Source organism: Crocuta crocuta, unplaced genomic scaffold (genome assembly GCF_008692635.1).
Source record: "Crocuta crocuta isolate KB4526 unplaced genomic scaffold, BGI_CrCroc_1.0 scaffold167, whole genome shotgun sequence".
Classification (NCBI taxonomy): domain Eukaryota; kingdom Metazoa; phylum Chordata; class Mammalia; order Carnivora; family Hyaenidae; genus Crocuta; species Crocuta crocuta.
In genome coordinates, this window is record NW_027532406.1 from 5,148,228 (window position 1) to 5,162,439 (window position 14,212).

The 14,212-nt window shown below is 45.4% G+C and overlaps 1 protein-coding gene across 1 annotated transcript in view; it reads right to left on the reverse strand.

Moving 5' to 3' along the window:
* Positions 1 to 14,212, reverse strand: part of SGPL1 (sphingosine-1-phosphate lyase 1) — a 56,341-nt gene that overhangs the window by 20,390 nt on the left and 21,739 nt on the right. Inside the window, exons 3-5 of the mRNA XM_077778512.1 lie at positions 12,856 to 13,021; positions 5,617 to 5,684; positions 2,023 to 2,170 (exon numbers count right to left, since the gene is read on the reverse strand). Coding sequence (XP_077634638.1) covers positions 2,023 to 2,170; positions 5,617 to 5,684; positions 12,856 to 13,021 — 382 coding nt within the window. The remainder of the gene's footprint in view (positions 1 to 2,022; positions 2,171 to 5,616; positions 5,685 to 12,855; positions 13,022 to 14,212) is intronic.

Genomic DNA, 14,212 nt, shown 5'->3' on the forward strand with positions numbered 1-14,212 from the left:
ATGGTGTGCGTACCATCAGTCCCTGGTCCCAGCAGCCCCTCCTTCACATGGAACCCACCCCCCGCCCCCCTCAACAATTAGCCATGTCCTTCTAGCAACCTATGCGGTCAGCCCTCGGCATCAGGAACGCGGCCAACACTGGGATAAAGCTCAGAGGAAAGGGTCCTGACCACAACATGAGGTCTGACTTTCCACTTCCTGTCTCAGGTGCTTCTCCAGAGAGTCTACACTGCTATCAACCAACCTGCCAGTGTGGGTGTCTCGGGTCCTTTCACCACACACAACACGGCTGTGCCCTACTGAAAGTGCACAGCGAGAAAGCGATTACAGAAACACACCGGCCAACAACCAGAGCCATGGGCTCTATCAAGCCGAGATCTTCAGCTCCAACAGGACAGCAGAAGACTGAGCAGTGAACATCCTCATTCTTAGCTCCTCTGCCGAACTGTGGCTTACTGCCGGAATGACTTGCCTCTTCCTTAGAGGACACTGGACTGTACCATGCATGTCTTCAGATTAGAGGCCACCAGCTGTTCAAAATTAGGATGCCTGGTTTCATTTCCTGTTATTTTACCTGTGCTGCAGAGTATGGCAACGGACGAGGGGTTACAGATGGAAGGGAAGGAAATATAGTGGCAGCAATCTGCCCTCGTAACCCTGGAAATCTGTAGTCCACAGGGCTCAGAGTGCCGGTCCCTGCTTTACATCATCTATAAATCCAGACTGCATCTAATTTCACACAATCCAAGGTCAAAAACTCAACACATCAATTAGAAAATTTTGAGTGTATTTGTTGAAATGCAATGCAGTATGCTGGACTGGATCTTAGAACAGAAAAAAGGACATTAGTGGAAAGGCTGGCAAAATAGGAATTGAATTTGCAGTTTAGGGGCACCTGGGTTGTTCAGTCGGTTAAGCATCTGACTTCAGCTCAGGTCATGATCTCACAGTTCGTGAGTTCAAGCCCCACATCGGGCTGCGTGCTGACAGTTCAGAGCCTGGAGCCTGCCTCGGATTCTGTATCTCCTTCTCTCTCTGCCCCTCCCCAGCTCACGCTCTGTCTCCCTCTCCTTCAAAAATTAAGAAACAGTTTAGTTAACTACTATTTCAACCAGTGTTATCGTGGTTACTTTAGATGCTAACATCAGGAGAAGCTGGGTGAGGGGTGAATGGGAAATCTCTGTAGTATGTTGTTTGCAAATTCTCTTTAAATCTAACTAAAATCATGACAAACCAAAAAGCCTATTTTTAAAATATTTGTAATATAATCTTAATCTGTAACAAACACATATTTGTATTCATAACAGTTAACATTTATTGAGTACTTACTATATGCCAGTTATTATACATTTACCTGTACGATCTGGTTTAATCTCTATAATTATGCTTTTCAAGTAAGTTCTATTATCATTATCCCCAATGGAGAAAGACAGAGACTGAGACATAGGTCAAGGAACTCAAGATCATATTTAAATGGCCCAACCAGGGCAGGAATCCAGGCTGAGTCCATGGGCTACACTCTTAGGTATTAAGTTACTTGGTATATTTATCCTTCCCTTATATGCTCCCGCAGATACATGTACGTGTACGTGTGTTTGTATTACACAAAAATCACTCTGACTCCTCTGACTTCTATATGGAGCTCATCTGTGTATATCTTGTGATGATGGAATTAGAGCCACTTTTTATTTTCTTGTGCCTTTGTGCAGATTTCACAATTTCTATAATGAACCGTATTTCATTTTTACTTTTTTTAACAGACCAATGTATCTGTTTTATTCAGGCTTACCAACAGAAATGGGACCACGGCCCACTGTCTCCGGAGATTGTTTTGCTTTATGGATGTGGGATGAATTTACATAGAATTTTTAAAATAAGCAACTCAGCCTCCGAGACAGGGGGCGGGCTCTCATGAGCATCTAAGTTCCAAGGATGAACTGTTCTTGACCTAGACAATCACGAGAAGATGACCAGAACAACCACATTAAAGAAGCCAACACTGGCATCTGACGAGAATCATACCCATAGAGCTGTATTCCTTGAGCTTCTCCAGAACCGCGGACGGGCTCAGACCTTGAGAGGGCAGGGCTTTCACGTACTCTTTGTCCACTTTCAGGAACGACATATTCTTGCTAATATCGTCCTTGGTCTTGTTCAAGGTATCTTGGATCTCCAAAGGTAAGAGGGATAAAGTTAACACGGAGACGGAAGCACACAGTGTGGGGAGCAGAAGACCAAGGCCACTGCTCAAGGCCAGGCCCCACACAAGCGCACAAAGCGGGACGGTATTTTGTTCTTAACAAGATGCAGTGACATTCTGACCACCCGATATTTTTTGGAACATCTCTTGGAAGACGAGACATCAACTTTCTCTCTGAAAGTTAAAGACGCATCCAATTCCCTGCACCTTTCTTCTGCTGCGTTCACCTCACCACTGCTTTACGTGGTCCATGTTTGCCAGCATCAGCACCTCTCTGAGAGCAGTACTTGGCACTCCTTCCTGTCCTGGCAGCAGCTACGACGTGTGTGCTAACGAAACCGAGGTGGAGCCACAAACAGCAGCCAGAGAATAAGCCAAGCAGTGAGAGGGATCCTAGTATCCAAGCAGGTGGTGATGCGTTCCTTAAACAAGCGTGCATGGGGCACACCCAGAAGCCGGAAGCCGTCCATAACTCATCATGTGTGGGCACAAGACATCCCAGGGGTGCATTCTACCTCATCAGGTTGTCCCCCGCCTGTCCCATGTGACCCTCGGGTGCTATGAGGGGCTAGGGTCCTTTCTGCTACAGTTCATCAACTATGGCTATTTCTTCCTCATCCTCACCACCACAGCCTGTGAACTACTTTGTTAAACTCCTACTGTGGGCCAGGGATACGCAGTGAGCAAAGTAAAGGAGGCAGTCCTAGTGAAAGTAACTCCTCTTCTCAGGAGGCTTATTTAGCAGCAGAGACAGAAAACGAAGGGCAGGTAATGAGGAGTGCTGGGGGCAGAAAGGAGAAACAGAGTTTAAAAAACAAGACAAACCGGAGCAGGGGCTGCTCTCTGAGCCAAGAGACTGCAGGGTAGTAGATCTGGAAAAAGGGCTACATGTCACACTTCGTGCGTGTCACAGCGAGAATGTTTCAGCAGCACACGGGTGAAAGTTGGAGGCCTGCAGTCTGACTGCAAACATTGAGATTTTCCCATCGGTAGCTATGGATGACCAGAACACAAGAGGGCCTTCTCAGATGTGGCCCCCAGGGACACCAGAGGGACAGCCACCCTCCGAAACACGCCTGCCACAGCCTAACGAGCAAGCACCGGCAGACTGGAGGGCCCCTGCTCTCGGGCACCGTGAGGCATGGGCTAGACACGCAAATACTTTTAACAATGTACAAGGAGACTTATGCTGCATTAACGGAGAATGTGCAACAGGCACAAACTATGGAAGCTGAGTTTCTGGGGCACCTGGGCGGCTCAGTCGGTTAAGCGTCTGACTCTTGATTTCACAGCTCCTGAGTTCGAGCCCTGTGTTGGGCTCTGCGCTGACAGCTCGGAGCCTGCATGGGATTCTCTCTCTCCCTCTCTCTCTGCCCCTCCCTCACTGGGTTCTCTCTCTCTCAAAATAAATAAACATTAAAAGAAAAAAAGCGCTGAGCTTCAGTGCGCAGACTATGCTGTTATAATGAAAGAGACAAAAAATGATGAGTTATATTAAAAAGCACCCCCCAATTCCTGCCTCAGAACCTCGATCACATTTTAACTTCTTCGCAACATTTATTTCAAAATGAAACTCTTGGGACACCTAGCTGGCTCAGCTGGTTAAGCTTCTCTTGGTTTCGGCTCAGGTCATGATGTCGAGGTTTCGTGAGTTCGAGCCCTGTGTCAGGCTCCGTGCTGACAGCAAGCAAACTGCTTGGGATTCTCTGTCTCCCTCTCTCTCTGCCCCTCCCCACTTGCACTGTCTCTTTCAAAATAAATAGACTTGAAAAAAAATGAAGTTCTTACGTGTTTACCTATTTTCTGATTTTCCTACAAAAACATAAGTTCCACAGAGCAGGGACCTGAGTCTTGCTCCCCACTGTATCCCCAGCACCCAGAGTAGAATCTGATGCTGAGCATGTGCTCACTCATCGTAGGCTCAGTAAGTGAATTTATGGGAATGAATGAGATGGTGATATACACACTTACTCGACACAAAGAACTTTTGCCTCTGAGCCTCAAATCTGCTTCTAAAAAATGAAAGCTGATTATATAGTTTTTAAGTGCCTTCCAGTTGTTATTTTATGGATTTAATCATACTTTCTGGAATTTATTTGTCTCAAAATCTGAAACCGAAGGAGAAAGGTGTGAAGAAAAAGAGCAGAAAGATACAGGGAGGGAGAAGGGAAAATGCTAGCATCCTTCGAGACCCAGTCCGCCCCCTCCCTACTCCTTAACTCTAGCAGGACTCAAGGAGATTTCCTTTTAGGGCTTAAGATGATTTGGAGTCAAATAAAAGCCTATCTACTCCCATTCCCCTTTTCTACCCCCAATAACTACTTCTACTTCCCCTATAGGAAATGAACCTGAAAATAAATAGAGTTACGGGAGAGTTGGCATAGGGATCTGAATGAATTTTGGTCAAAGGTTAAAGATGACAGACATCTTTTCTAAAAGCTTTGGTCAGGTGAGGGGAAAAGGGAAAGGAATTGAGAGCCAAAAGTGAAAGAAAGCTTGAAGCTTGAAGCTGAGGGGCAGGCAGGCAGGGCATGGGGGAGGGTGGGGAAGGGGAGATGACGCCATCAGGTACTCATGTGCCTTCTTCAGAGCTTGCGCGGGGCTTGCACTGTTTATCTCCTTGTGTGATAAGGAACCTGAGGGAAGGGTACAGAGGTGACAGCCTTATCCTCAGCGCGGGTGAGGGGAGAGAGGACACAGCGCAGGGAACACACTATCCTGCACACAGGTACAAAGAGCAAGAGAAAAGTGCTAAGTTTCCAACCCTGTCAGCAAATTACAGCCCAAATCTGAGCCCGGCCTGTTTCGTAAAGATGGTTTCCCTGGAACACAGCCAAGCTCATCCCTTTCCCATCACCCCCTTCTGCCTTCCCGCTGCAGGGACAGGCTTGAAGAGTTCTGAAAGACACGGGATGGCCTGTGAAGTCTAGACCTCTATCTGTCTAGCCCTTTACAGAGAAAGTCTGCCAAGCCTGGTCTACGCCATGCAAGCACCCAACCCAGACACACAGCTAACGTCAGCACGGCCAAATGTTGCCCTCAAGCATCATGCCGCTTCTGTCAGGTTTTCTAATTTCAAGTTCTTCCTTAACAGATACGGCCTTTCTCCTTTGGTCAAATATGCTCAGGATCTTGACCCTTCTGGCATTTTTGAGTCAGGTAAGTCTCCGCTGTGCACTGCAAGATCCCAGGATACTCAGCAGCGCCCCTGGCCACATCCACTACATGCCAACAGCACTCCCCTCCTGCTGTGAGAACTAAAAACGTCTTCAAACATTGTCAGATGTTCCTTGGAGGTGGGGAACGAAATCGCCCCTCACCCTTGGGAATTCGCACCAGATTCGGCAAATAGAAGAAAGAGGCAATGATCAAGGGGGTGGCAGTAGGGGAGGAAGATCTATACAGATTCCACTTACCTTGCGACCAATAATAGGCATCTTCCTGATGAGCTTGAAACACCTCTTTTTAAACCTTGACCATAAACCTAAAAGATACAAATGGCTCTGTTACCCAAATAAATTTCCATGGATACGACTCGCTAGTCATAACGTATGAACTACTCCACAAGTTTTCTGCAGTCTCACCTGCCTTCTGATTGTAAACACAACTTCTTTCCTTTGTAAAAAAAAAAAAAAAAGCTTGACATTTAAATTTTCAAGTAAGTAATATATTTATGTTGTTCAAAGAATTTTTTATTTTTTTATTTATTTTTATTTATTTATTTTTTTTGTTCAAAGAATTTTTTAAATTAACAAACACACCCAGAGTTACAAGTATCCCTCTTATCTGTTCCCCAGACTTTCATCCTACCCTCAGGGAAATATGAATACTATTCATTTCTAGAATACCTATCTAAGATTTTCTTTATTTCCTTATGCTTATATGGGCAATAATAATAATAAAATCTTATTTGTCTCACCTTTTAAACAGAAGGTAGCATCCTCTGGTACTGTACTAGATACACCTTGTTTTTCTCCTGAGGAATATTCTCTTAAAGCTCAGTGCTTCCTCATTCATTTTTACAGCTCTAAAATCTTCCAATACATGGATGTATCATAGCTGATTTAACTTGCGCCTTCCTGATGAACACTGAGGTTGTTTCTAGTATTTCCTATTACCAACAACAGTGAAACAGTAACTTTGCAACATGTACTGCACCCCTCAGCGTGTGCCTACAGTGTAAATTTCCAGATACAGAATGCTGGGTCAAGTGGCATGCATTTGAGAGCTGGTTACCTTCCTGAAGTTTCTGATGCCCAACACCTCTCTTCCCTTCCCCAAAACAAATGACCAAGCCATGCTTTTTCTTCAGGATCCATGCTCCAGTCTCCCATTCAACATACACCCTGACAACATTTCAACATTTTTTGGACCTAAAAAGGCCTTCAGTATCATGGAAGCCAGTTGGACTTCCTGTCAGGCAGTGTACAGGACAAATATGGAATTCTGATCCTGTCCATTATAAAAATTATAAGTGCATGGCACCTAAACAGACCATCATCACTTTTTTTCTTTCTTAAATAGTTTATCGTCAAGTTGGTTTCCATATAACACCCAGTGCTCATCCCCACAAGTGCCCTCCTCCATGCCCATCTCCCCCCTGCTCCTCTCTCCCACCCCCCTCAGTCCTCAGTTTGTTCTCGGCATTCAAGAGTCTTTCATGGTTTGCCTCCCTCCCTCTCCCCAACTATCTTTCCCCTTTTTCTCCTGCTTAGTCCTCCATTAACTTCCTCCTAATCCACCTATATGTGCAAACATATGGTATCTGTCCTTTGCCTGACTTATTTCGCTCAGCATAACACCNCCATTGGATACTCTTCCCTGCTTTGTCAAAGATTAGTTGGCCGTACATTTGTGGGTCCAATTCTGAGTTCTCTATTCCATTGGTCTATATGTCTGGGGTTTTTTGTGCCAATACCATACTGTCTTGATGATGACAACTTTGTCGTAGAGGCTAAAGTCTGGGAGGGTAATGCCTCCTGTTTTGGTTTTCTTCTTCAATATTACTTTGGCTATTTGGGGTCTTTGTGGTTCCACACAAATTTTAGGATAGTTTGTTCTAGTTTTGAGAAGAAGGCTGGTGCAATTTTGATGGGGATTGCANCTGATCTCCTTTTGTTGTCTGATTGCTGATGCTGACACATAGGACTTCCAGCACTATGTTAAACAATAGTGGTGAGAGTGGACATCACTGTCGTGCTCCTGATCTCAGGGGGAAAGCTCTCACTTTTTCCCCATTGAGGATGATGTTAGCTGAGGGCTTCTCATAAATGGCTTTTATGATGTTTAGGTAAGTTCCTTCTATCCCAACTTTCTCAAGAGTCTTTATTAAGAAGGGATGCTGTATCCTGTCAAATGCTTTTTCTGCATCTATCAACAGGATCATATAGTTTTTATCTTTTCTTTTGTTAATATGATGTATCACATTGATTGATTTGCGAATATTGAACCAGCCCTGTAACCCAGGAATGAATCCCACTTGATCTTGGTGGATAATTCTGTTTATGTGCTGTGGATTCGATTTGCAAGTATCTTGTTGAGGATTTTTGTATCCCTATTCATCAAGGATATTGGCCTGTAGTTCTCTTTTTTTTGCTGGGTTTCTGTCTGGCTTGGGAATCAAAGTGATGCTGGCTTCATAAAATGAGTCCAGAAGTTTTCCTTCAAATTCTATTTTTTGGAATAGCTTGAGAAGAATGGGTATTAATTCTGTTTTAAATGTCTGGTAGAATTCCCCAGAGAAGCCATCTGCCCCAGGGCTCTTATTTGTTGGGATATTTTTGATAACCATATAGAAATGGTTTTTCAATATAGAAAGCATTACTCACCACCCAAAGGTAACTAAGGATCAACCATCAATAACTTGCTCAAGGTCATCCATCACAGTAGTGATGGAGCAAGGATTTCAACTGAAGCCTTGGGGCACCTCGGTGGCTCAGACAGTTAAGTGTCCAACTTTGGCTCAGGTCATGATCTCGCAGTTCATGGGTTCGAGCCCCATGTCGGGCTCTGTGCTGACAGCTCAGGGCCTGGAGCCTGCTTTGGATTCTGTGTCTCCCTCTCTTTCTGCCCCTCTTCCGCTCACACTTTGTCTCTCTCTCAAAAATAAACATTAAAAAAATAAATAAACTGAAGCCTTAATTTTCCAAGCCCAGGACTCTATGCTGCTTCAAATGCACAGCAGGAATTCTGTTATCCCATATGAGTCTATAAGGAACCCAGATCTAGCTTCTGTGCAGGCAGGAAATGAATATGAACTTTTGCTACATTTCTAGAGGTGGGCATCCCAACTTCCCGGGCCAGTGGAACTCTCTCCAACAAGCGCAGACTGTCTGTGCCTTCCGTTAGCACTGATTACAGGACACCTGCATCTTTACCAGTTGTTTCTGCTTGGGTTGCAGCCCTGTCTTTCTACCTCACCCTGGGTGGCCCAGCACTGAGGCCAATACTCTGTCAATGCCTGGGACAAAGCAGGAAATGGAGACTCAGACTGAATAAGACAAAGGGATTGAAATCACCTGTTTGTAGTTGCTATTTTGTTTACACTTTGGAGTACACTAAAAACTTGGATTGTGAGTGACTTGGCCTGTGAGCATTCTACAAGACAAGCAAACATGTCTAATAAATTGTAACTTGATACACAAGGGATGCCTTGCAGTACAAGCAGTACGGGACACCCAATGTCACATGATCGCAACTGAACCAATGGTTCTTTCTCTCTCTGCGGGATGGTGGGTGATCATCTCCCATGCTCGGATGCTCAGTCTCAGGCCACGGTGTTTGCAGAAATCATTGATCTTTCAGAATGCTGGAAGATGCTCACGACTGGCACAAGTGTACGCCTTGTCCCTTCAAAGTACCTGCGGACAGTCCTTTGTTTTTCCAGACAAGAGTAAGCTCGGGAATGCTGTGCTTCATTCTGGGTCAAAGATTAGTTGGCCATACATTTGTGGGTCCAGTTCTGAGTTCTCTATTCCATTGGCCTATATGTCTGGGGTTTTTTTGTGCCAATACCATACTGTCTTGATGATGACAACTTTGTAGTAGAGGCTAAAGTCTGGGAGGGTGATGCCTCCTGTTTTGGTTTTCTTCTTCAATATTACTTTGGCTATTTTGGGTCTTTTGTGAGCCCATGTCGGGCTCTGTGCTGACAGCTCAGGGCCTGGATCCTGCTTTGGATTCGATGTCTCCCTCTCTTTCTGCCCCTCTTCCGCTCACACTTTGTCTCTCTCTCAAAAATAAACAATAAAAGAATAAGTGCCAACGTCAGGACAACGTGTGGCCCCTGCAGCTCACAGATGCCTTTCAAATTATGCCTCTCGATACTAAGATTGCCCAATGACTAAGTAAGGCAAGCAGTACTTCTGCCCATTTGACTGTGAGGAAACAGGCTGAGAGCTTCAGGGTGTTACTCAAGGCGTCACGGCTGGAAACTGGGAGTGGTAGGTAGGGCCTCCTCCCGCCACAGAACTCGGATTCCTATCCAGGAACTACGGACAACCCCACGGTTAAATCAATATCAAGTTACAGTGATATGAGCTGATGGTCACAGAGCAGAATTATGGAAAAGATAAGACGGCAGAGGGCTGCTGACCCCTGCCCACACTCCAACCCCTCCTCCTGCAGCTTCCCGTGCTTATCTCCAGCAGTGTCCATCCTGCGTTCCAGAATTATCCTCTCCTCTCGCAAGTGTATTCAGAGTTTGAAGATCAGCAGAATTTATCGATGGCCCAGACTTCAAACTCCTCAGGGGCAGTATGCTAAAAATAACTCGATTGTTCGGTGATAAGTACAATTCCTCTACGTGAGCAAGGTACTGAAAAATGGCAATTCTATCAAGACTATCTCCAACCTCCAGAGAGAAGACATTTTCATCTGTGTCTAAAATTCAAGTGAGAAGCTACAAAATAACACGTGCATTGTGTGTGAAAGGATATGAAATTGTTGACGTTCAAAAATTTTGACCTGCAAAAGATATTTTGTATGGTTCAACTGGATTCAAATATAGAAAAAGACGTATGTAAATAGCGGTTAGGGCTAGAGAGCGAGATTTTCATTTTGTTCCTATCGCTTATCAGTACAGCCTACTTTTCTACAGTGGACATGTACTACTTTTATAATAAGAAAAATATGTTATTAAAAACGACTTATGGGGCGCCTGGATGGTTCAGTCGGTTAAGTGCCCAACTTCAGCTCAGGTCATGATCTCATGGTGCGTGGGTTCTAGCCCCATGTCTGACTCTATGCTGACAGTGCAGAGCCTGCCTGGAATTCTCTCTGCCCCTCCCCCACTTGCACACATACATGCTCTCTCTCCCTCTCTCTCTCTCTCAAAATAAATAAATAAACTGGCTCAGTCGGTTAAGCATTCAATTTCAATTCAGGTTATGATCTCATGATTCGTGGGTTCGAGCCCCGTGTCAGGCTCTATGCTGTTAGCTGGAGCCTAGAGCCTGCTTCAGATTCTGTATCTCCCTCTCTCTCTCCATCTCTCTCTCTCCATCTCTCTCTCTGTCCCTCCCCCATTCATGCTCTGTCTCTATCTCTGTCTCTCTCTCAAAAATAAACATTAAAAAAAAGATAAATAAACTTAAAAAAAATGACTTAAGGGGCACCTGGCTAGCTTAGTCAGTAGAGTATGTTGACTCTTGATCTCATGGTCATGAGTTCAAGCCCCACACTGGGCATGGAGTCTACTCAAAATAAATAATTTTTTAAATTTATTTATTAAATGGTGTGGAGCTGGGCTTACACATGTCTCCATGGCACATACCACTAACACACTGCTACTGGTGATTTTCTCACAGAACGCACGGAGGCCAGCATGTTCTGTTTGAACACTAAAGGCAAGTGAATACCAGGACCTAAGACGGCCATGCCTCTACCTCCAGGTAAGCAAAGTGCAAGCAGGCACCGTGGCCTGCAGAAGTAAAGCCAGAAGTCAATGCCTGAAGCTAATACTAATTAGAGCAAAGAAATATAAATCTCAAGACTTCTAACCTTAGGTTGCTTTTTATAAATGCACCCCCTCAAAAGGAGAAGTACTTAGAATGGTGGCTGGCACAAGCCAGGTAGAAGGGGTAATGGGGACTTATCATTTAATAGAATCAAGGTTTCAGTTCAGGATACCGAGAGAGTTCTAGAGATGGATGGTAGGGATGGCTGTGCAACAAAGTGAATGTGCTTAAAAATGGACAGAATATATTTTATGTTACATATATTTTCTCACAATAAAAAAGAAAGAGAGAAGTAGATTTATTGCTACTCCTTAGAGTCCTCTGCAATGGACTGCTTCACCTGGAAGAGCAGGATGGTGGGCACCAGTGATCAGAATGCTTCCCGGGACACGACAAGCCTGAGCAGAAAGATACGGGTCCTTGTATCTCTGTGTCCCCTTCCAAACCACAGAGCAGATGCAGCAGATGTTAGTCTCATACATCAGAGTTTACGAGAAAATCGTACAAGGACTAGGACCAAAGCTGAGGACAGGGTGTTTAAAGCTGGAGTGAACTGCAGTTTAGACAGGACAATCAGCTCTCACTTCCACTCTCATTAAGTGCAATGTTTACGATGCCGTAAGCCTGCACTGTAACTAGAAGGGCTCAGCGGCTCTCTGCAGGGTAAGCAGGTAAAACATTAGGTGGCTTCTAAGTGAACTCCCCTGGGGAAAGAAGAGGAAAAGTACAGTTAAAGAGCCCCTTGAAACACATGTTATCAGGGAGGCAAACAGTCATGGAAATTTTTAAACAAATGAGAAATGACAGGCAATACTCTTCCATGTTACTGGTTGTTTAATCCCAAGCGAGTCGCCTCAGGTACCCTACGCCAAGGGTGGGGGATGGCTATAGAGGAGCATTATGGAAGCAGCCGCCGCCACTCACCATGTGCAACCTGCGGGGGAAACAATTCAGGAGGACAGAACGCGCAGCCAGGCTTGGCAAGGGAGGCAGGGTGGGTGTGAACCTAGGAAGGATGGACGATCTGCAAACTCACTGCTCACAGCCTTCTCATGTTTCTGCCCTCCCGGAGAAGGGACCTCCTCTTCACTGGGTCATTTCGGCTCCCTGAGTCACTACCCAGGAAGCTCAAAGTGTGCTGACCCCTGACACAGAAGTTCAACTCCAAGGGGACAGGGACCCCATATAACCTGTGTCGATCTCCCCGGAGCCTGCCACAGTGCCTGGCACACGGCAGACATCTGTATGGTCCCGGCACGAGTGCTGTTCCACTTTTACATGATCTGTATTGACAGGATGGCCTAAAATGAAAGTAATAAATTCCTGCTTGGGGAACTCTGGGCAATGCAATTATGTTCTAGGCAAGAAACTAAAAATGAGAAAGGTTTAGGCCATACTTTGAGATGCCTGTGGATCCTTACAATAACTAATGTCTCAGAAGTTGTTATGTAAGCTGCAAGTCCAGAAAAATCAACAGAAGTAGTAACTGTTACATTCCAGCAGCTATTGTAACTTTATGTAGAGGGTCCTACTATAATTTTACAGTCAGAAGACAATGCCCCACTTCCCATTTAAATCAATTTTAAAAATCAGAACCAAACCAAGAGGCAAGAAGTTAGTCCAACGCATCGGCCATGAGTTGTCAAGCCGGTGAAACTCCACTCTACCTTCCCAGAGGAGAGCGGGTCGTATACTCACTCTCTGGCTGGAAGACGAAGCCGTACACCCAGACGATCAGCAGGGTGCCCACGACACTGCAGGCAATCAGCTGCCAGGGCTCGTACTTAGTACAGTGTCCATTTACGTAATTCTTGGCCTTCGTGGAATACGCTTCCAAGATCTCAAGGTAGGGCTCAAAAGCCTTCTGGAAATACAAGGGACAAAAAAGGAACAACATGACATTCAGAGAGAGACCGGAAGTCTGTCCTACGGCCCTCACTGTCCAAGGGCAAAGCCATTCGTGACCCAGCCCCACCCCAGCAATACCCTTATCATGTTCTACGGTCCTCAAAGCTCTGCTTCCCAGTCAGGTGAACTTTGACAAGGGCTTTGACCTTCTGCCTAATGAAATAAAAGGTTCCCAGTGCTTCACTAGGACTACAGAGTTCGTGGTCCCACTTTCTTAACTCAAACGAATCTGCTCGCTCCGAAGGGCCCTCTCTTCCTCTCTGCTTTACTTGAATCTCTCCGGTTTGCTAACCCGGGGGGTGGGCAGACTGCTCCTGTGAAAGGCCAGGGAGGAAACGGTCCAGGCATCAGAGGCCAGCCAGGCTCTGTTACAGCCATCACACTACTCCATTCCACTGTGGTAGCACCGCCACCGCCCCGGAGCGCGGGAACGGAGCAAGCGCGCTGTGTTCCAGCAAGAGTTCATTACGGACGCTGAACTTGGAACTGCAGATCCTTTCACAGGTCACAGAATATTCTTTTTGTAAAAGCAATTTTAAAAATGGAAAATAGCATTCTTAGCTCACGGGCTGTACCAAAACAGGCGGCGGGCCCAACTTGGCCCACGGGCCACAGTCTGCCAATCTCTGCTCTCAAGCCCAACTTGACTATGAAAGCCTTTTTTATGACTTTTTTAAAGATTTCTTAAATGTTTATTTATTTTGAGAAACAAATAGAGGGAGGGAGCGAGGGAATCCCAAGCAGGCTCTCTGCTATCAGCAAGGAGCCCGACGCAGGACTCAATCCCATAAACCATGCAATTGTGACCTGAGCCAAAATCAAGAGTCAGATGTCTAACCAACAGGGCTACCCAGGTGCCCCTCTTAAACTCTGATCATTATCCCTCACAATATCTGGCAGAAGCAAGAATAAAGTCCTCTCATCTGAAAATTTATCAGACTGTCCCACTCATGAGAATTCATCTCTCCCATTAAATTCTCCTCAGGGAGTCACTTATGCCTCCACACAGAGCTTATCAGTGTGCCCTACAGTCAGTCTACTCATCTGTCTTTTATCTCCCTGCCTACGTGGTTGGGTCCTTGAAGACTGATCAGGCTTTTAATCACATTTACAAGCCCCCACACTGCCCTGTACAAAACAAGTTCAT